The sequence below is a fragment of the Quercus lobata genome, chromosome 4, assembly GCF_001633185.2.
Source record: "Quercus lobata isolate SW786 chromosome 4, ValleyOak3.0 Primary Assembly, whole genome shotgun sequence".
NCBI classification, from domain to species: Eukaryota; Viridiplantae; Streptophyta; class Magnoliopsida; order Fagales; family Fagaceae; genus Quercus; species Quercus lobata.
In genome coordinates, this window is record NC_044907.1 from 2,286,703 (window position 1) to 2,309,728 (window position 23,026).

The window sequence follows — 23,026 nt, forward strand, 5'->3', positions numbered from 1 at the left end:
AAAACATGAAATGCATGAATGAAAAAGGATTAGAAGCTTACCAAGTGAAGAAAAACTTGAAAAACCTTGTAAAATCCTTGAGAACCAAGATTGGAGTGAGATTGGAGTGTTTTTGGGAGAGAAACTGAGAAGTATCGAGAGAGAGATCGATAGAAATGAGAACCGGATCGCGTAGAGGCTTTATATAGGAAAGCCAGTAAATCTCGACAGATGCAGGTATCGAGAGGTATCGAGCGATCTTTCGAGGAGGTGTCGAGGAAATGCTCGTCGACAGCTGAGGTGTCGAGGAGCTATCGAGGATCAATTCATCAGAATCAAGAATAGAAGCTCAATCGATCCACCAGGTGTCGAGAAGCTATCGAGTATACAGACCCAATCTCGATCGATCCACTAGGTATCGAGGTGCAGGCGAAATTGCGATAAGAAAAAGCTTTAGGAAGCTCGACAGATAGCCAGCTATTGAGGAGGTATCGAGGAGGTGTCGAGCCAGCTTTTAAAAACAGTTTTTCGAGATGTGAAAAACACAAACATGAATGCAATTCAACATGCAACTCAACCAACGATCCAATCAACATATTAAGCTCTCAAAAACATCTTTCAAATGAAAATTTAAGCACATGGATCTCCAAAAACACACACACACACTAAACAAGTCTAATCAATTTTATATTTCAAAAACAAGTCTAGACAGTTTAGTAAGCATACATTAATACATGTAAGACCTTGTGATAGCTAAATCACATTGTACCTGCACATGTATCAAGAATAGCAAAGAATATTGCGTGTTGTGTGTGAAAAACATCGCAAGCTTGCATAAGTGTATGCATGTTATGACGATTTGAGATATGAGAAAATCTTTAACTCACACACAATCATAACTGCTTGATGGGGACTATCACCTCTGAGGTACATCCTATAACTCCCACATCTTCTAGAATACACGCTTGCAATCATATTTAAAGCATTTTTCATCTTTTTGCTTTTGATTTTTCTTTGCATATTTTTCTTTTAAGCATATCATGCATGGGCTTATTAAAGAGAGAAAAGAATTACCCAATGATATTTGACATTCAAATTTTGCTATGCCTAAGCACACAGGTGTCATATTATGATTGGCGGGCAACAATGGTGAGATGGTTATTTATGCCTTTCTTTCAGGATTTTTTAGTCCTTCCCGTCAAAAAGAGTGATATGCGTGTTAAGTTTAAGAGACAACTTAATCGTACTCATCACAAACACGAGCCACAAAGCTCACTTGCTTAGTTGTGCATAGAGATGCTCATTTAAGCTACAAATGATACAAAGTTTAGAAGACTTTGTTTCAATGGTCATCTAAGGTACACAAGTACCAAAGTACACAAAATACACACTGTTTTTGTATTTTTCTAATTTTTCAATTTTTTTTTTTATTTTTATAAAGAAAAAATAAAACAAAGCAAAACTGAAAAATAACCAAACAAAAACATGTTAAACAAACAAAGCATAAAAACTAGACTGGCTCAAAACTTGAAAGCAAAACACATAAGTAATGTACACACAAAAACAAGAAGAGAGAGAGAAAAGTGACAGAATCACTTGGAGCCCTTTTCCTTTCACTCCTTGGAAGAACCTTTCCATCTAGCAAACCCTTGAACCGGCGGTGAAGGGGAAGAATTAAAACCGTTCATGTTCGAAAGGAACATGAGGGCTTTGAGAAGATCACCAAGGGGAGCGAGAGAGGATTGAAGCTGATTCTGGTTCTTGGATGCTATCATGTCGTTACTCTGTTGAGTGGCAAGCCACTTGTAGCAATTTGGTCGAGTATGACCGGCAGCTCCACAATGATGACAAAGATGCTGCTCCTTTTGTTTAGACTTTTGAGAGTTAGCCTTCTTAGCCCTAAGGTTTTTAACATCTTTCTTCTCAAACTTAGGGGGTGCTCCTAAGATAGATTTACCCTTGTCTAAGTTCTCACTAGCTAATTCAGTTTTAATCTCATTGTTCTCAGTTTTAACATTATTAGCAGGAGGAACAAAAATAGTAGTACTAGAAGAAGTAGTATTAGAGGAAGAAAGACCATACCCTAATCCTGTTCGATCTGAAGTAGATTTCTGAATGCTTAGCATTTCATCTAGCTTTACGCTTGAAGTCCTTACCAGTTCAGCTCTGACTTGACATAGCTTAGCTTCAAGCTTCTTGGTCTTCTCAGCCAAGAAATTGTTCTCAAACCTCAGCGCCCCAATAGTCTGATTAGCCTTATCAAACTTTGTGGAAAGCTCCTCACGGTTAAGTTCCACATCATTGAGCTTCTTGGTGGTTAGCCTATACAGTTTCTCATAGGCTGTATGGATGTCATCTTGATCATCCATCTTCTTAAATTTGGATTCCACCAGTTCCTCTTCTTCAACCACATCTTCAACAATCCCATCAATAGGATTGACAATGGCCGTGAAGGCATTTAAGATTCTGTCATCCTCATTATCGGAATCATCCTCAGGCTCAGTGTCACTTAAGGTAATAGCAAGTGCCTTGCTCTTCCCAATGCTCTTGAGGTATGTAGGACACTCATGCTTCATGTGACCGAAGCCTTGACATCTAAAGCACTTAGGTCCTGAGGGAACGGTGTATTGACCACCTTCCTTAGCATCCTTCTTCCCTTTATCTTGGCCTTTAAACTGAGAAGAACTGGATTGCCTGCAGTCCTTGTCGAAACCCTTTCCATTGGCGTTCTTCATAAACTTCTTGAACTGCCCGGTAATGTAGGACTTCATCTTGGAATCTTCATCATCAAAAGATTCATCTGTTTCACTGCTCTTGGCCTTTAGTGCCATACTCTTGCTTTTACCCGACTAGTCTATTCGTGTCAACCCTAGCTCGTAGGTCTGCAAGTTTCCATCCAGCTCAGTTAGAGGAATCTTGTCAATATCCTTTGATTCCTCTATTTTCGTAATCTTGGCATGAAATCTCTCGGGCAGAGATCTGAGCACTTTCCTCACAATCTTGGGTTCAAGAATGGTTTCCCCAAGATTAAAGGCTGAGTTCACTATGTCCTTTAACTTGGCATAGAACTCATCCAAAGACTCATCCTCCTCCATCTTTATCTCTTCAAAGCTTGTAGTGAGCCTCTGAAGCTTTGAGTCCTTGACAGCCTTAGTACCTTCATAGGTTGTCTGGAGAATGGTCCAAGCCTCCTTGGCAGTTTCAGTTGAGGATATCTTCTTGAACTCCTCATTGGTGACAGCACTGAATAATGCATTCAATGCTCTGCTGTTGAAGTTTGCTGTCTTAATCTTGGCATCATCCCAGTTGGCTGGCGCTTCTGTAGGCTTAGTCCAGCCTATCTCCACAGCTTGCCACACTTTCTCATCTAAAGACTGCAAGAAAACTCTCATGCGTACTTCCCAGTATGCATAGTTAGTGCCATCAAATAAAGGAGGTATGATTAATGACTATCCTCTACCCATGACAAACAGGGGTCAATGGATCAACACAACAAAGATTAAACACTAATCAAAGTGTGCCTGCTCTGATACCACTTGATAGGCCACAAACTGAATGACCCCTTGTGATAGAAATTAATTAATTAATTAGCTAAGTTATTAATTAATCAATTTAACATGCAAACGCGTGGTAACACAAACAAATCACCAACAAACTAAATATGCAGCAGAAAATAAATAACACGGTGATTTGTTTACGAATGGGAAAAACCTAACGGCAAAAACCTCACCGGGTGATTTTCAGGTCACCACTCCTGAAATCCACTATTATCACAACAAGCAGTTACAAGTAAAGGAATCCAAGTACCTTACCAACCTACAGTTGAACCCTTACCCCAATACCCAATTAGACTTGTTCCGTAGTGACAGTTCCCCTTTCAGATGCATGACTCCCAATACGTGACTAACCAATTGCGTGGATCCCAGTACGCGACTTCAATCACCAACTAAGAAGGTTGTTGGTTGCAAAGTTCTTCAGTTCATCCACACGATGAAGATCAAGAAGATGCTTGGTCACAAAACCCTACGGTGCACATACACAGCAACTTCTTCAAGAGAAAGAGATGAACTAGGGCAAGAACTTCATCTCCGGTCATAATTTGCTTGAACAGAGTTTGCTCAAAGCTTGTGCAACTTGTGAACACTTTAACGGCCCTTAATCTGATCCTTTTCTATGTCTTGGGTTAGGAGAAAAGAAAGCCCAAAGACACATTCATAGATCCCAAGAAAATCAAGTTGGAATTCTGACAATCTTAAATCTCGACAGATAGCAGGTGTCGAGCACACCGAATGAAGAACAGCTTCCTTAAGCTCGATAGATGCAGCTGTCGAGCCAACTGTCGAGCTTTAATGATTTTGCACTCTGAACTTGTTTTCTTGAACAGACTTGAAAGCTTCAATACTTGATCGTGAAACAAGGTTTCTTGAAATATTTAAAACATTCTAAATCTACTCAAATACAAGTAAAGTGCGTTTTGTCAAAGGGTAAGCCAATTACATAAATTCATGACATATATTCTTAACATGTGAAACACATATGTCCTTACACTTTATTTCATTGTTTAAAGCTTTGTGTTTGTTTGTTTTTTTTAATCAATCTTTACCTTGTTTTTGTGTCAAAAATCTAAAAACACATAAAAAGTATAAAATCCAAAAAGTTTGATCAGCGGTGTTGTGCATTGTCACATGCATGTTTAGCCTTGTGCCTTCGTACTAATGGCTTTGTGCATTTATGAGCTTAGCTTGTTTTCTATGCACTTGTATTATTATGGGAAAAATCTTGACATCTATGTGATTGCTGTAAATAGATCTTCAAACTTGTCATGGATGATTAGTCAATAGTTTTTTTGATCTTGATACATGCGTAGACTTGTGCCTACATCTTTTCCCACTCATTTTTTTCTGCTTAAAAGCTCAACCAATGTCAAATCTTAGAAAGAGATAATGAGTTGAAAAAGCCGTCACTAAGTATCTAGTATTTGACTAGGCAAAAGGTAAAGTGACATGTATTGAAATGTATGGTGCCAAAAGCCAAAGGCTTACTCATCAAATTGAAATATCAAAAATTTCCGGCACCAATCTCAAAAGTGAGATGTAATGATCAAAAAATTAAAAAGTTATCAAAAGAAAAGAAGCCAAATGAAAACTTCCAATTCATTGTAACCATTTTTGTGGGAGATCATGTATGCTCATTTCTACAAGTGAGAAAGGTCACTCTACTTAGTACTAGTTGTGTATGACTTGGTTGAAATTGAAGCATCACATTAGACTAAGAACTATCTCACACTTGATACCCACACACATCACACATGTCTATGTTCAATGAACGCCTTATGCATTTGTATGATTGTTCTAGTTTAAATGAGATGTGTATGCTCACGCACTTGTTGATCAAACATAAAAAGATTTTTGAGTGTTTTAATTGTTTTTGGAAAGTATTTTTATGTTTAAAATTTTTCAAAAATCCAAAAATTGTGTTCCCATGTATTTTTGCGACTCACTTGCGAGTCATGCTCTAGTTGCGAGATAGCCGCAAAAATGCCCAGGATTTTTAAGGTCTAGACTTGATTTATACCGAAGCCATCGCGACTAATTCATGACTACTTCACGAGTGACAACATGAGTTGTGAAAAACACTTAGAAATTTTTTTTCCCAGGTCTTCAGGCTGAGAGGGTTGCGACTAACTCGCAACTATGTTGTGGGTGATGTTTCTAGTTGCGAAAAACGCTTAGAAAAATTTTCCAAATTTTTCACTGAAGTGTATCTCGTGAATAGTTCGCAACTCATTTGAGTCGCGAAAATACCGTGTTTTTGACAAATTAGGTCGTCAAAAACTGGGCAATTTTCAAATGATTTCATTTTCCCTTGCAATCCTAGAAAACCTCTTCTTGCTCTATCTGCCTCCCTCACTCTCAAAACCTCCATTTTCTCTCAAAAACTTCTCCAAATCTTCTCCATTCTCACTTCAAATCCAAAGAAAGGTATGGGTTTTCATCTCTTGCACTCTATTTCAAAGTTTTCGTGCTTATATTGCTTGGATTTGTTAGATTTAGAAGATTTTAGAAAATGTGTTGGAGAATGTGTTTTTGATGTGTTTTGATCTATGGGCTTTATTGAGATGTTTGATATGATGCTTGTGTTAGCCCCATGTGGCATTTAGAACATGTATTAAGGCATATTTTTCATATGTACATGCATTATATCACATATAGTGTAGATTTGTGCATACCAAGTGTTTGATAAAATGCCTCTATGGTGTTTTTGTGTGCTTTTGGACTCCATTGAGTACCAAATTTTGGGTATAACCATGTTTCCATGATTGGAATGTGTTTCTAACAATGGCTATGTGTTTTACACACTTTGCCCCTTGCATGTCTCTTCATGCCTTATGTTAGCACACTTTTGCATATGATGCACACACACACTTGTTTCCTTGACATGCCATGTTTAAATTCTATTCTTTTATCATGTTGTGATATATAGCATCTTATCATGTCATTTTTTTGTACATATTGCTCTTAAATGTTCATAATTAGGGCTTATTTTGCTTGTTTTTAGTACTAACTTGTTGCTAATCAAGTTAGTTGCCATTTGTGTTTGCCTTAACTAGTTTTTCCCCTAAGTCAAAGAAGACTCGATCTACACCTGGTGTCTTTGACGACACCTGATTCAGATCCTACACGGCATTTCAAGCTTACTTAAGCTACTTCCAAAGTGCCCCCATGGTAATTAAACGGGTTGTTGAACAAGCTACACTTCTTGATACAAACATTCCTAGATGGTTCGCTAATAAGGATTGGAACTACCTTCTATCAAATCTCGATGATCCTTATGAAGAGCTTGTGGAAGAATTTTATGCAAATGCATTCTTTGATGGGGAAGAGCTACAATGTTGGGTGAGAGGAAAGGACTTTACTATAACGCCTTCGTATCTTGCTCTCATTCTGTGCATCAACCGACCAATGTTTCCAAAATCACCGGTTTATGATGACATGGAACCGGATCTTAAAATACTTTGTGACTCTTTCAGAGAAAATTTGGAAGTTTCTCCAAATGGGAAATCAATTGGTTTGTCATCTCTATCTCCCGAGTTGAGGTTGCTCACAATAATCATGTTTCACAATCTTTACCTTCTCTCAAGCACCGGGTATATGAATCTTGGTCAGGCTATATTTCTTCATGATTTGATTACCAATTTGGAAATTGATGTATGCTCTCATATCTTCCACATCTCGATCAAAACTGCTGAAAGGACATCCTCTAGGAACTGCCTTCCATAATGGAAGATGATTTTCCTCAAACAAAGCAAAGACCAATCAACATTAGCACTCTCAATGCTATAAGAGGCCATGTCCAAAAGAATGTAAAGCAAGAGAGTAATGCTCCTCAAGGTGATACAAGCTCTAGCTCACACTCCTATGATGAGAAGTTGGACAACATTGTGACTTCAGTGCAAGAGATTAGCACAAAATTGTCTAGCCTCACAACTATCATGTATTCTCAGCACACCTAATTTGAGACAAAGTTTACATCTCTCCAAACTCAATTGGATCAAATCCAAAGGAAGCTAGAAGAAGATGATGACTAGCTATTCCATGACAAAAAGGGGGAGATGGTGTTCATGATAGGGGGACAACTATGATAGGGGGAGGGAGCTAAATCAAAGGGGAAGCAAGCAGTGCAAGCAAGGAGCAAGCAATCAAATAACAACAAGCCTTTCTAGTTTTTATTTTGTTGCTTTTGCTAATCTATATTTGTATTTCAAACTTATGTTGTATACTTGACTATGTTATGCTACTTTTATGTACCTTAGCTTATGTAGCTTAGTACGTTTATTTAATGTTTTGCATTATCTTTAGTACATTTGTATCTTGTTGGATTTTGTATCCTCCCTTGATGCAACTTAAGACCTAATGCTTTGAGCTTTAGTGTTCTTGCTGTTAGGATTAGTGCCCTTAAATCCTATTGTATGATGCTATGTATGATATTAAGTGTGACATTATGTATGACTTGGTCATGGAAGTGGAGACTTCTAGTTGATATGTTGATATGTTTTAAGAGTTAAGACATATTGAACTGGACCACTGTGAGATTTATTATTCTCCTAATGACTGTCAATTGAATAATAAATCTCACGACTTCTATTTACATGAACTCTTAATCCTGTGAGAATAATGGACATGATCATGAAGTATAGGTTGCTTTGATATATCAGGAGTGAGATCTAAAGTAACGGTCAAAATCTCAGGGGCAGCCACATTTAGTGTTGATGGAACATATATTCTCAAGATAGAATTCATAGTCTCTTAACAGAGATATAAAATATTCCCTTGAGATAAGTTTAATGGGTACGGTTATTCAGAGTATTAGGCCTAACCACTTTAGTAAGAAATTACTAAAGTATATATTTATGGAATTAGATTTCATAAATATATGATAAATAACTTAAAAGGATTAAACCGGGTACTCAAGGATTAAGATGTAATAATCTACAAAGTGGCATTCTTCATTTATGAATTTGTATTACTACGAATATTTTATGAAAGTGTTGCATGTACAATAAAGTCTTGAGATATAATTTATTAATAAGGCCTAGAGTGCAATTATATTTGTATAGTGGTATTAAATATAATTAATGGTAACTTTGGACTTGTCAAGAGTTGACAGAAAAGCCCAAGGCTCATTGGAGCTAGTGTCTTATTTGTTTCCTTTTGGTCCCACTGCAAGCCACATACTAAAGCCCAATTGGAAAGGCCCAAGAGGCTAGCCCAATTAGATAATCAGTAATTGGAAGAGAAACATACAGATTTTTGTAAGATAACAAAAAATGGTTTGTATGTGGGTTTTGGAAACTCTCTAATTCTCCCTTGAACAAATTCATAGAAACTGATTGAGAGACCACACTTCTTGGGCATTAGTGGAATTGGAGTGAAGATTAAAAGTTTTCTCAAGAACTTCCGATCTTAGTTTTGAAATTCACCACACCAATTACATAGCACATGTTGAAACTTACATAGCACATGTTATCAATTGCGAATGAAGTAGATCCGTTAATTTTCCACTGTGTACATGCATATTTCCATCACTTGCAATGTTTGGGTGTTGGACATGCAAATAATCATTTGCATTTGAGCTTTATTGCTTGCATGTCTGGATGTTCATTTACCGTGTGAATGATCATTGTAGTCATTATTTATAATGATTGTTCTTGTATGGTCAAGTTATGCTTAATTGTCATATTCATACTTGCTTGATCACATTGTGCTTACTCCATATGCATTCTTAAGTATTCCACGCACTTTGAACTTAATCAAATCATTGTTTGATGTTGTTTCAAGATACTTGTTCATATGGTTCAAGAGCTTCACAAACTTAGAATTAGGCGTGGGTGAGTTTTGCAATTGTTCCCAAACTCACATTTTAAGTTTAGAGTTTGTTTTAAGGTTTTGTCACAAAATAGCCAAAGGGAGAGATTGTAAGATTGAATTTATTCAACCATGTTTGTTGGCTTTATTTCATGCCAAATTTACTTGTATATTTCAACATTAGAAACCTTGCATTTAGGTGGGATCATATGTAAGCGTAGTGTGTAAAAGAGTGTGAAGACTTGATCAAGAGTGTGCAATCAGAAGCAAAGTCGCGACTTGATTGCGAGTAACTCGTGAGTGGATGACTCGCGAAAATGGCGCACACGTGAGAATGCAGGAAGCTGAAGGGTCAAGCCAGCTATCACATTAGGACGAAAAAGGACTGAAAGTTCAAATAGTGTAAAAACACCCTTGAACGTTTAGACCCCCAAATTACAACTTAACCAATTCAAGCATTATGTCAAACAACTAGTGTGCGGAAAATTAACATAAGCTATAATATGGAATTGGAAAAACTATCTAAGCCAAATTAAAATCACAACCCACAGCAGATAATAAAAGGCAAAGATAAAAGGGAAGGAAGATGCAAACACAAAGACAACACGCAATGTGTTATCGAAGAGGAAACCGAAGCTCTCGGCGTAAAACCTCTCCGCCGCCCTCCAAGCGGTAAACAATCCACTAGAAAATGTAGTTGGGATACATGGACAACAATAGACCCTCCAAGCCTAATCTACCCAGCGCACCTAAGCCCTCCAAGCTTCTTGCTCCAACGAGGTTGCGCCGAACCTTTTTCTTTTCTAGCTTCCCGAATTCCGCTACTAGACCATAGCATCAACCAATGAAGATTGGTCCCTTCCTAACTACTTCCCAGAACACCAAACAGCCCTCTCACAGTAATGGATATGGTGATAACAAGGTTTTGGTAAAAAGCCTCTCAAGGGTTTAGCAATGGAGAGGAAGAGAGTTGAGGAATTTGAAGAGGCACTTATGTAAAGATTGTAGATGGATCAATCTTGTTTTACTCTAGGGTTTCTCTCTCAAAATTCTCTCTGGAAGCTCTCTTTCTTTTGTGGGTATAAGGGGTATATATACTAGGGTGAGAGAGGAATGTGAAACGTCAGGTTTTTCAAAACAGGGCTGGCTCGCAGCTTGGCCTCGCGACTTGACTAAGTCGCGAGATAACCGTATGGCCAGTTGTCCTGTAGTGCTCCAGCTAGCATGACTGTTCACCTTCTGGCATGCTTGGCACGTGTGCTGCGTCTGGCGGCTTGTAGCCGCGAGTCACCCGCGAGGCCAAGCCGCGAGTCTCTGTTTTCTTGCACACTCTTGAGCAAACTTCACTCTATCTCACTCACTACCCTTACAACAAGCCCACCTAAATACAGGGTTACTAAATGCTGAAATACAAGCAAATTTGGCACAAAATAAAGCTAATTAGATGGTTGAATAAATTCAACCTCACAAGGACAGCCTGTCAGGAATGGCTATTTTGCAACTCGAATCGCGACTGAGTCCTACCCTCAAGTTAGTCACGAAATGCCCATGTTCTACAGAAAATGACTTTTCACATTCCTTTTCTCACCTTACTATAAATACCCTTATACCCACGAAATGTAGAGAGCTTCTGGAGAGAATTTTGAGAGACCAAACCCTAGAGAGCAAGAAGATTGATTCATCCCCAATCCTCTACACACAATCTCCAAATTCCTCTTTTCTCTCACCTCTCCATTGTTATACCCATGAGAGGTTATTGACCAAACCCTTTCCTCACCCAATTCAAAGTTGTGAGAAAGTTCTTTGGTTCTTGGGAAGCAGTTCAAGGGAGACCAATTCATTTGGTTGATGCAATGGGCTAACTGCGGAATCTGAAAAGTTAGACAAGACACGGTTCGGCGTAACCTTGTTAGAGCAAGAAGCTTGGAGGGCTTAGGTGCATTGGGTAGATTAGGCTTGGAGGGTCTATTACTGTTCATATATCCCAACTAATTGTCTAGTTGATTATTTCCCGCTTAGAGGGCGGCGGAGAGGTTTTTTACCGAGTTCTTTGGTTTTCTCTTTGATAACACGTCTTAGTGTTATCTTGTATTTACATTTCTCTATCTCTTACTCTTTGCTTTTAATTACTGCTGAGTTATGATTAAAATATGGCTTAGATTAGTTTTAATTTGTATATATGCTTGTTACACTATTTCCGCATCGTTGATGATTGTGTACAAGTTGTGCCTTGTGTTGATTTTTGTGTTTCGGGGTCTAAACAATCACTTGTGTTTATACTCTAAGTGAGTTTTTAGAATCCTCAAACCACTTAGCCTGACTCTTCCCAAAGCGAGAAAATTCGTTGTTAAGATTGCAAAAATCAAGGCCGAAAGAAAAACTGAAATAATTGACCAATCTAGAGCCTGAGTGAAAAAAAAAAAAAAAAAAAACAAAACAAAACAAAACAAGACCAGAGGAAGTGGGCATTGATTACGAAGAAATTAATGTACCCAGCTGGAATGATGAGAACAATCACTGAGTATGAGAACAACACAAATGTGCAAGTACTGTAAATCAAGAAAATCAGAAAAGGGGTTACTTCCAAAGCAATGGTTGTCCCTGCTTCGTGTGCTGCTGTGGTATTGCACTGAGTCTAATCATTGCAATAAAGCTGTATTAAAACAAATAGACTCACGCACCAAACAATAATGGAATCGTCATAATTGGATCATGGGTTATGGTCCAGACTGAGTAAAAATAGCTTGAATAGAGGAAGATATTGAGTGAGATGAGCAGAGCCTTAATGTAAGAATTTAGAATGAAGAGAACAATTAATGATTTTGAGAGCAAAAATAGAGCGGTATTACCAACGAGGAACAACAAAAAAAGGCTATCTTTCAAAGCAATGGCTGTCCCTACTTTGTGTTCACACACTAATGTGGTATTGGACGGAGTGGTATTGCACTGGCCATTATCTTGCCAAAGTCCACCAAGATGGGTAAGTACCGCTTGATAGCTGAGTGTTGTAAGTAGTACTGCAACCACCATAAGCATACTGCGCCTTTCCTCTGTTACCTTCATTATTTCATGATAGGCCAAAAATGTATTAACCCCTTATGATAAATTAACCAATTAGTTAGCCAAGTGAATTAATTAAGTTAATTAACATGCAATACACGTGGTAGAACAAACAAATCACTAACTAAGTTAATATGTAGTGGAAAATAAAGCTGAAACGGTGATTCGTTTTCGAATGGAGAAAACCTACACGACAAAAACCCCACCGGGTGATTTTAAGGTCACCACCCTCGAGAATCCACTATTATCATAACAAGCGGTTATAAGTAAAGGAATCCCAGTACCTTATACCAACCTATAGTTGAACCCTTACCCCAATACCCAATTGGACTTGTTCTGTAGTGACAATCTCTCCTTTTAATGCCCGACTCTCAGTACATGACTAACCAATCGATGCACGGATCCCAGTACACGACTTACACACCAACTTGAGAAGGATGTTGGCTGTAAAGTTCTTCAGTTCATCAACACGATAAATATCACGTAGCTCCTTGGTTACAAAACCCTACGGCGTACAAACGCAGTAGCTTCTTCAAGAGAAAGATGAACTAGGGCAAATATCTTTGGTTTACAATATGCTTGTGAAAAACTTTTGCATTGATATGCATCAGCTATGACGGCCCTTAAAATATCCTTATATATGTTTAGGGTTGTGAGAAAAGAAAGCTCAAACATCTATACACGGATTGGAGTGAAATCAGATTTGAAAAACTGATTTTCTTAAATCTCGATAGATAGGGTATCTATCGAGCAACTGTCGAGCCTCGGGCAAAGACTACCTTTTAAATCTCGATAGATGTTATCTGTCGAGCTAGCTGTTGAGTTTTAAAATCTAGCACTTCTTCATTTGTTTCTTGGCAAACTTGCATGGCTTTAACACTTGGACTTGATTTCTTGTTTCTTGAAGCATTAAACACATCCTAGATTTACCAAATTACAAGTAAAGTGTGTTTTGTCAAAGGATTAGCCAATTCTATATTTGACATATGTTCCTAACATGATTCACATATGTCCTAACATTTTACTTCCTAAATTCTTACTCCAAAAAACATAAAAAAAATTGATGTTGTTGGCACTGACAACCTTTGGTACTTTGGATTTGGGTAGCTATTAATTGTAGAAAGAGATGAACTCAGTTTAGCTCCAACACGGCATAGCATAACCCTAATTTCTTCGTTGCCTTCTTGCAACTTGTCCCATGCTGTATTATCCATTAATTTCTTCGAGACGTTTGTTGAGGCTGAATATTGTGCTCTAGGTGAGACTAGCTAGGAGCTCCTGGCTTTTTTAAGATTTGGGGTCCCTCTTGCTTCTACTACTCCTATATATACTATGACAACAAAAGTTCCATTTAGATTGGCTGTATCAATTCCATCCACTAAGGGACCAAGCATAACAATATTGATTGTGATCTTCTTCATCATCTCCTCCAAGGCTCCCTCCAATTCTACTTTGTTCCATCTCATGATCATCCTACAAACATTTTCACAAAGTCACACCCTCCTTGTCATTTCCATGACCTCGTATCCAAACTAAAGTTGGTCTCTCATCTTCCACCTTGTCGTTGAGAAGTATTAGCCTCAAGCCCACTCTTGGGCCTACTGTAGTGCTATTTGTACTCTCTTATACTATTGTATTGCACTGTGCAACCTGTGTAGTTGTATTGTACTACTAGTACTCTTAAATTGATTGGCCTCTCTATATATAGGTTCCCTCTATATAGTATTGTTCAGTGTTCATTAAGCAATGTAATAAGAGCATTTTCATCAGCTGTTTCATAAAAAATGTCATTTTAACACACCAAAAGCCTACTTTATTATTTTACCACATCATTTTATAATATCCCATTTATAAGATGTTTTATCCTTCAATTCTATACATTTAGGGTCCGTTTGGATACAGCTTATTTTACTGAAAATTGAAAACTGAAAACACTATATTAAAATAATTTTTAAATGTGTGAATAGTGTCGTGGGACCCATTTTTAATATATATTTTTTCTGAATAAAGTCGTTGTGGGTCCGTGAACAGTGCGTAAATAGTGATAAACAGTGCACGAACAGTGCATGAACAATGCACTGTCTCCTAAAAGCTGTTGCGTGTGCATAAAAAAATAAAAAATAAAAACTAAAATGCATTTTGCCAGGAGACGTGGACGCAAAACCCAATACCCAAACCCAACCTAAGATAATATTTACTACACATTAAAATAATATTAACTCCTCCCTGTCGTTGTTGTCTTCATCATCAACAACAACGGCACAATCACCATTGCCGCAACAACGGCCACCAACAACCACTGCCGCAACAACACTAACAACCACCACCAGCACAAACCCACATCCACCAACGCCACCTTTAAAAAAAAAGAAAAAAAAAAAAACCAGAAAAAAAAAATCCACTACAACCCACCGCATTCACAAACCTCAAAACCCCTTTCTCTCTCCTTGTGTGTGTGTTTTGTTTTCAAAAAAAAAAAAAAAAAAAAAAACCCATCCAAATCAAACAAACCCACAACCACCACTACCGCAACAACGGCCACCAACAATCATTGCCACAACAATACCGACAACCACCACTGGCACAAACCCACATCCACCAACAACACCTTATAAAATAAAAAAACAAAAAAAAAAAAAAAAAAATCCACAACAACCCAAAAAATAACTCCACCACCACCCAAAATCACATGAAAACCACAATCGGAAAAAAAAAAAAAAAAAAAAAAAAAAAAAAAAAAAAAAAAAAAAAAAAAAAAGCTTAAACTTACATGCAATCGTGAGGCCAAACTCTCATGGCAACGGTCTAGGTGGAGAAAAAAGAACAAAGAGAGAGAGAGAGAATGACCAAGAAAAAAAAAAAAAAAAGAGAGAGAGAGAGAGATAGAGAGGCGTAGAGAAAGTGATAGAAAAAAGAAAAAAATGAAAAAAAGAGAGAGAAAAAAGAGAGAGGTGAAGCTTCTGGAGAAAGAAGAAGAAAAGAGGAAAAGAGAGTGACAGAGATGGAGTGGCGGAGAAAGAAAGAAGAAAAATAAAAAGAAAGAGAGGGAAGAAAGAAAGTCAAAAAGGATGAAAAAGAAAATGAATAAAAAACTATATTTGTTTTTAGCATTTTGAACGGTTCTATTTATATATGGTAAAAATTATGGCATTTGGAACATCTCATGAGAGGAATTTTTTGATGTTTGATGTGTCAAATGCCAAATATTTAGTATTTGACACACTTGATGAGAATGCTCTAAGTAATATTCTTAGTTTCTACTTATACAATCATCCGATTTTTTAAAGCCTACACGGGCTTGATTGCTTAAGTCTTATCTATTTGCTAGTTGAAGTACTTGGAGACAGACATTGTACTATAAAATGATGCTTGACAGGGACTCAGGGAGTTTCATTTGGAAAGGGAAAAAAACTAATGCTAGGCTGTACATTCCAGCAGATAAGACGCGCAAATTTTTTTTTAAGGTTGCAACAAACCAGCACTTTTCAGTAGAGAAAGAAGCTGCAATTTTCTGCAGCACAACAAGGACTACTAATTTATATTCTTTCACTGTTTGAGCAAGTACAAATATTTATACATGAACATGGCTCATATACAAGTGAACCACTTCATAGTCATATGACTAATTGTTTAGTTAACAAAACCGAGGACGAGTTCAGTGAACAGTGTCAGAACACATTGCCTATAACAAGGGACGTGATATTCAACTGAATGGCTTTTTATATTTCCATTGCTTAGATTGACAGCAATGGATTTTAATTTTTATTCTCCTGTAGATAGAGGGTGGCATAATGATATGATTTTACGATTTCACTATGCTTGTCTTACCATGGCACAATATTTTTTGTTTTTTGATACCATAGTTCCAAAAGTACAAAGCAAAATGTTGGTGTAAAAAAAAGGACCAAAGAGCTTTATTTGTTTTTCCAGCTATTCATATATGACTTTGGAAGCACTATTTGCTATTGCTAACGGTTCAGCTAAAATGAGTTTGTCCAACCTACACATTTGTCATCTGCTTCTTTAACAATTGAAAGTCCAGCACAACTGCCTCCAAGTCCATGGACCAGCTAGAGTACCCATTCCATTACACAAATAAGACACTGGTTTGATGCTTGTGAGTACTATAACTGAATGCATAACCCTACACTGAAAAGCAAGGCAAGCTGAACTTACCAAAGTCAAAGTCCTGAACAGACTAAGCTAGAATCATTATTTGTTTTGTTTTTCACTTGTTTTTGAAGAATACACATTTAAGGATACTTAATTAAGTCTGTGCATTATGACCAAGCCAATGAGATTTTACCTTATTCTGATTCAAAGTAGAGTTTATTCTTTTCTAAAAGCTTCATTGTAATATTGCAAATAATATAACTATAACCACTGTTTCATGGTCATGATAGTATGCTTCCAAAACGTGATCTTATTGAAATTTAAAGCACCCAATGATATCCTAAGCTTTTAGAACCAAACACTCTTAGAAATTTGATTATAAACTCAAAAATTAAGTAATGCTAGGCAATCACACTACTTTATTGCTATATACATTAAGTACTACAACAATGCCATAGAAACATAGACTAAATTTTAGTATTAAAGAAACAGAAAACAAAAATTGACACAAATTACAGATGCATACAAGTCCAAAGTCGCCTTTTTTTTTTTTTGTTTTTTTTCATTCAGTCATTTCTTCTCCCATGATTGAATCTGCAAACCACTTAGCCTGATTCTTTCCAAAGTGGGAAAATTTGACCAATCTGGAGCCTGGGAACAAAAATAACAAAACTAGAGGAAGTAGGCAACATCTAGAATGAGGAGAACAATCACTGTAAATCGAGAATATCAGAAAAGGGCTTCCTTCCAAACCAATGGCTGTCCCTGAGTCTGATCATTGCTTCCAGGAAAAAAGCTGTGCTACGAAAATAAACAAGGCCGAAATAGTTGTCAAAATACCTGCCATATATGCCCTATATGGATCACCGGCTATGGCAAGTTGTGCATAAGAATAGCTAAAACAGAGGGTGACATTGAGTGCGAAGAACAGACCCTTCATGTACCCATTTGGAACGAGGAAAATAATTAATGAGTTTGAGATCAGAAATATGATAGCATTACAAGCAAGGAACACCTGAAAAAGGCCATCTTCAAAAGCAATGGCTGCCCCTGCTTTGTGTTCACACGCTAATGTGCTATTGAACAGAGTCAGATAAGTGGGATCATTTTCTGTTTTATTGTATGTAGGTGGGATTCTCCTTCCTGGAGGAAAATAACTGAACATATGAACGGTTCCATTAGGACTACTCCCTACTTCAGTGGTATTGAAGCACTTACCATCATCTTGCCAAAGTCCACCAGGAGGGTTGAGTACCGCTTGATAGCTGACTGTTACAAGAAGTACTGCAACCACCAGAAGCATACTGCGCCTTTCTTCTGATAATTTCCTTATTTCACGTTTAAAATCCGTTTCCAAAAACTGAAAACAACTTGATTCTGGTAGCATTTGGTACTTTTCATACCTATTAAATGTAGAAACAGATGAACTCGATTTAGCTCTAGCACGGCGTAGCATATCCCGAATCTCTCCGTTCTTTACTTGTGGCTGCACTTGCAAGATATCCCGAATCTCTACTTGTGTCTGCCCTTGCAAGATATCCCGATTCTCTCCGTTCTCTACTTGTGGCTGCCCTTGCAAGATATCCCGATTCTCTACTTGTGTTTGCCCTTGCAAGATATCCCGATTCTCTCCATTCTCTCCTTGTGGCTGCACGATATCCCATGCTGTTTTACCTTTTAAATTCTTATGGTTTACATCGACAAAGTTGTAACCCCAAGCGAGTAAGTGCCTCACAGCCTGTGTAATGTAAATCAATCTAAGTCTCGTCCATACTCCTATCTTAATACAAATGGATAATAATTTTTTATATATAACGCATGTAATAGAACTGTACATAGACCAAGGGTGGCCACCACTCTCTAAAATTTTAAACATTTTAAATTATATTTTAAATTTTGGGAAAAAAAGAAGAAAGAAATTTACTTGACCCAAAAAATGAGTTTTGGTTCAAAAAATAAAATGGTCATCTAGACTATTCATGGTTGGTTATTTTATGTGTTTTTTATTTATTCAAGTTTTGCTAATACTTAGTAGATGTTTTCTTTTTGCTAATATAATACTTAGCAGATATTATTGGAGAGAACTTGCCTCGGATTGATTTTTTGATACTGCAATGTGTAACACAGTATTGCCTTCATCATCCTTCCAGTTCAGGACTGTTCTTTGATACAATATAGCATTTTTATAAACAATTACTCCAAGCCATGTCACTAAGAATTTAAAAACCTCGAGCCTATTATATTTGAGGGCAATATGCAAAGCAGTCTCGTTTCGCCCCGTCACATCTGCAATAGAATCAGGACAGATCAATAAAAATTCTTCCAATAGATCATGGTGTTTACCACTTTGTACTATGTAATGCAAAGGAGTGAGACGCTCCCTTCCTTTGACTTGAACAAGGTCCCTATCAATTTGTAGAAGCCGACGCACCAACTCAATATGTCCATTTTGTAGAGCGAGGTGAATAGGGCTAAACCCATTTTGATTTAGTTTCCGTGCAAATGAGGGCTTTAAACCCATCATCTCCATGGCAAATGGGATTCGCCCAGTAGATGCAGCTATGTGTAAAGGAGTATCAACAAATGGTAGCTCATCGATGTGCTCCAAAAGTTTTACATCCTCTCTAATTAATTGGTAAAAGGCATTAATATCTCCATTTTTAGCAAACTGCTTCATCCTCTCATCCATTTTAAAGAAGGTTGATATATAAAGGCAGGGTTTTCTTGGTTTGAACTTGTTGATGTGTGGATGTGTGGCTTGAATTAGTAGGTGCTGCATAAATAAATAAATAAATAAAAACCAATATTAGCACTTCAGCCTAATTACTTTTTTCCCATCAAGTTTGGGGTGAAGTGTCATTCTTCTAAACCTTAAGGGAATGGATTGTAATTACCCCTAAAATTTATTTTCCTAAAAGAAATAAATGTTCAATTGGAAAGCTCATATATGACTACAATTAAATATTTTCAATTCACAAGTCATTTTAGAATAACATTTATCTATACATTAAAAAAAGTAGTCTGTACCATTTACAAAAGGAATTTTATCCATCATTGGTGTCATCTTTTAGATGTCTAAAATATTCTAATAAAAAATAGGAATTTATCCTTCATTGGTCAATGAGTCATATATCTAAAGTCTAAACTAGTTATATTAAAATGGAAAATATTAAGGTACTACAAGTTTTACTACATGAAACTTATAAATGAATATGGCAATGAACGTGATCGGTGAGTGGTTAACCACTTCATAATGGAATTTTGAATTATCTCTTTCTAACTGGTGACACATCAATTTGTGAGATAAATGTAGTAAAATTTGTAGTACTTGTAACAATTACTACTCAAAATTCATGGATTTAGAGTAAAAATATTAACACGACTATATGTCTTTTTGAAAATCTAACCATTGAATTACATATTTTTTATACTCATTATAATACACATAACAAATTTCGTACTAATCTTGAAACTTAGACATTTTTCATTTCTCACATACAATAAAAACATATTAAGTGGAGATATAGTCTTAGGCTACAACCAAGTTTACTCCCAATTTTGTCATTTTCTTAATCCACTAACATGCTTAGATCAACTTAAAGAGGCAAATATACCCATAAATGAAAATTTATTTGACCGTCAAAATGATGCAATGTGCATGCTAAATATATGAGTGATGTTAAGGAAAATCATACTCCAATATATCTATAAATGAAAATTTATCACACCATCAAAATATCATAACATGAATATTAAATATAGGACAAAGTTTGGCTAGTTGTAGGTAATGGTTACAATTCTCAATAAAAAAATAAAAAAATTAATATGGCTACATGTTTCGAAAATCTAACTGTCGGATTACATGTTTTTTATATTCTTAATACACATGTCAAATTTCGTGTCAATTGAATGTTATTTACTATTCGATCTATATATTAACTTGTTTTTTATGCATAATTTTAGATTACAAAAACTAGAAGTTTAAACATATTATATGACATAGCTATTAATCTTTGATTTTCTGGAAATTTTTTAAACATGAAGGATATAAGAAAAAAAAAATGTAATCTAATCGATTTGTCAAAATTTACATTCAATAAAAAAATATTGAGTGAAGGGATTAAGATTAGGTGTAATACCTAGAGTATTGCACCTGATGCAATAGCTCTCAATGGTTGAGACTGAGAGTTGAAAAGAGCAATTTTCAATCTCAATTATTAAATAAATAAAGTGCGAAAAAGTAAAATAGTGAAAGTTGTAAAAAAAATTTATGAGTAAGGATGGGGTAATTGCACTGAGTGCAATACACTAGCAATCGCACCCGATCCAAATCCTTGAGTGAAGTACTGACTTTGTAGCCATTGACTATAACTAAGTTTGTAACCAAAATTTATATTGAAATATATGAAAGATATTATGGGTATTTATTAATTTTACAAGAGATCTAACAAATAATGTGTCAACTTTTTAATCACGAAGCAAAATAGTAAGAAGGAATTTATCTAATCTAAAATGGAAAATGCTAAAACTACAAACATTTTTACAAAAACTTTTATATATAGTTAATGTGGTAATTGATTATTGGTAAGTGAAAACAATGCCAACTCTACTATATAAGCAATTGATGCGGTCGCCTAAGGCCCCAAGTAGAAAAAAAGGCCCCCAAATTTTAACTGATATGATTATTTCTTTAATTAATTAAGCCTAAGTCTTAGCCAACAAATAAAATAATATTTTTTTTATCAAATGAAAACAAAGAAAAAGGAAAGAGAAATGTTACACCCACAACATTTTTACAATAAATTCTAAGTAGCAAATTGTTATAGGTTGTAAGTAATGACAAAAAAATAATTTCAGTCATTGGTTCAAATTAAAACTAGTAATAATTCAACACTTAAGATTTGTTGTGAAAAATATTGTGAAAGTAGCACTTCTCAAAAAGTAAAACAGAGAGCAATACACACAAAAAATTCACAACATTTTTTACAATTGTTGAGTTGGCCACCTTTTACTGGTTCTCATCTAGGTTCACCACTAACATGATTCTCTTACTTATCACTATCAATCTACCACATCAATAGGTGTGAAAAGTTTTGTCAAATTTTTTGTGTTTTTAGAATTTTTTTTAAAAAAAAAAAAATTACATGGTTCATGTTAATTAGTAATAATTTTGCATCTAAAAAAAGATAATAGAATTTAAATAATATTTTATTTTGGCAAAGTTATATTTAAAAATATAAATGCCTCAATTTTAGTTTTCACCTTAGGCACCCAAATGCATTAAGTCGTCCTTGAGTGAAAAAGAGATATTGGTGATGGACTCAAATGAGAACCAATAAAAATTTATAATATCAATAATTTGTAAAAATGTTGTAAAATAGTTTGCATTTGTAGCAAGGATGTTAATTTCGTACCGTACCGGCCGGTATGGCCGGTATATACCGTACCGACCAGTGCACCGGTACAAGTATACCCATTGTTTCGTACCGGAAAAAATACCGGTCGTACCGGCCTCATACCGGCCTTACCGGCGAAATCCGGCTGTTTCGGCCGGTAAAAATGTTTCGGACCGGTACAAACAAGAAGAAAAAAGAAAAAGAAAAGGAAGAAGAAGATGAAAAAAAAAGTAAGAAAGGGAGAGAAAGAGGTAGAGCAAGTGAAGGCCAAAGCTGTGAGAGAGAAATAATTTTTAGCTTTACTGTGTGTTTGAAAAACTGGGGAAGACATCCAGCCGCTTCTTCTTCTTCTTATTTTTCTTCTTCTTCTTCAGTTTTGACCGAGACTAAACTCTCTCCTTGTGCTTTCTGTTTTAGCTGTGTGTGTGTGGCTCTTGTTTAATTGTTTTGTGTGAGTTTTAGTTTTGTGTGTGTGGCTCTTGTTTAGTTGTTTTGTGTGAGTTCTGACACACCCACGTGAACTCTAATGAGTTCAAATTTCCAACATACTTTGACTTTTAGGCTGGCTGCCACTCACATTTGGTAAGCAATTTTATGTTTTTTTTTTCTAATAATTAATATCATCTTTTTATCTTTCATTATTATTACAATCTAGTATGTCAATTTACATTATTGGGTTGATATTTGAGCAAAAATTAATCATATTAAAAATAAGCAATTAATTTAAAGAAATATGCTATTATAAATTTAAGGATTCTTATATAGATTTATAAATAATTCTAAATAAATAATCAAGTATGTATATATATATATATAATTATAATAATAATAATAATAATAACGATAAACCCGAAACGGTACACCGGTATTGACCGGTATCCGAAATATATCGTACCACTGGCCAAACCGGTATAGCCTCCGGTACGGTATTGACTTCCTTGATTTGTAGTATTACTCATCTGATATTGATGTGTCATCCATTATATTCATTGTCATTTCAATTTTTAAGTATTTTGTATTCAAATTTGTAATAGTTTAATATTTTCCAACAAACTTAAAAGTAAAGAAAAAAAATCCAAAACAAAAAAAAAAATCACTTTTAGTGATGGTTTT

At 36.0% G+C, this 23,026-nt stretch overlaps 1 protein-coding gene across 1 annotated transcript; it reads right to left on the reverse strand.

The window, feature by feature from the left end:
- Window positions 1-17,079: 17,079 nt before the first annotated feature.
- LOC115983428 (ankyrin repeat-containing protein At5g02620-like) lies at window positions 17,080-19,206 on the reverse strand. Its single transcript, XM_031106098.1, has 4 exons — window positions 18,861-19,206; window positions 18,607-18,803; window positions 17,358-18,255; window positions 17,080-17,168 (listed from the first exon to the last, which is right to left on the reverse strand). Exons 1-4 carry the CDS (start codon window positions 19,204-19,206, stop codon window positions 17,080-17,082), a joined length of 1,530 nt encoding a protein of 509 aa, XP_030961958.1.
- Between the last annotated feature and the right edge of the window lie 3,820 nt (window positions 19,207-23,026).

Excerpts from the sequence above, each read along its gene's own strand:
- LOC115983428 (XM_031106098.1), bottom strand. The coding sequence starts at position 19,206 with ATGGATGAGAGGATGAAGCAGTTTGCTAAAAATGGAGATATTAATGCC. Across the intron at positions 18,804-18,860 it reads GCATTACATAGTACAAAGTG|ATGTGACGGGGCGAAACGAG; the intron begins GTAAACACCATG and ends ATTCTATTGCAG. Across the intron at positions 18,256-18,606 it reads TATCAAAAAATCAATCCGAG|GCTGTGAGGCACTTACTCGC; the intron begins GCAAGTTCTCTC and ends TACATTACACAG.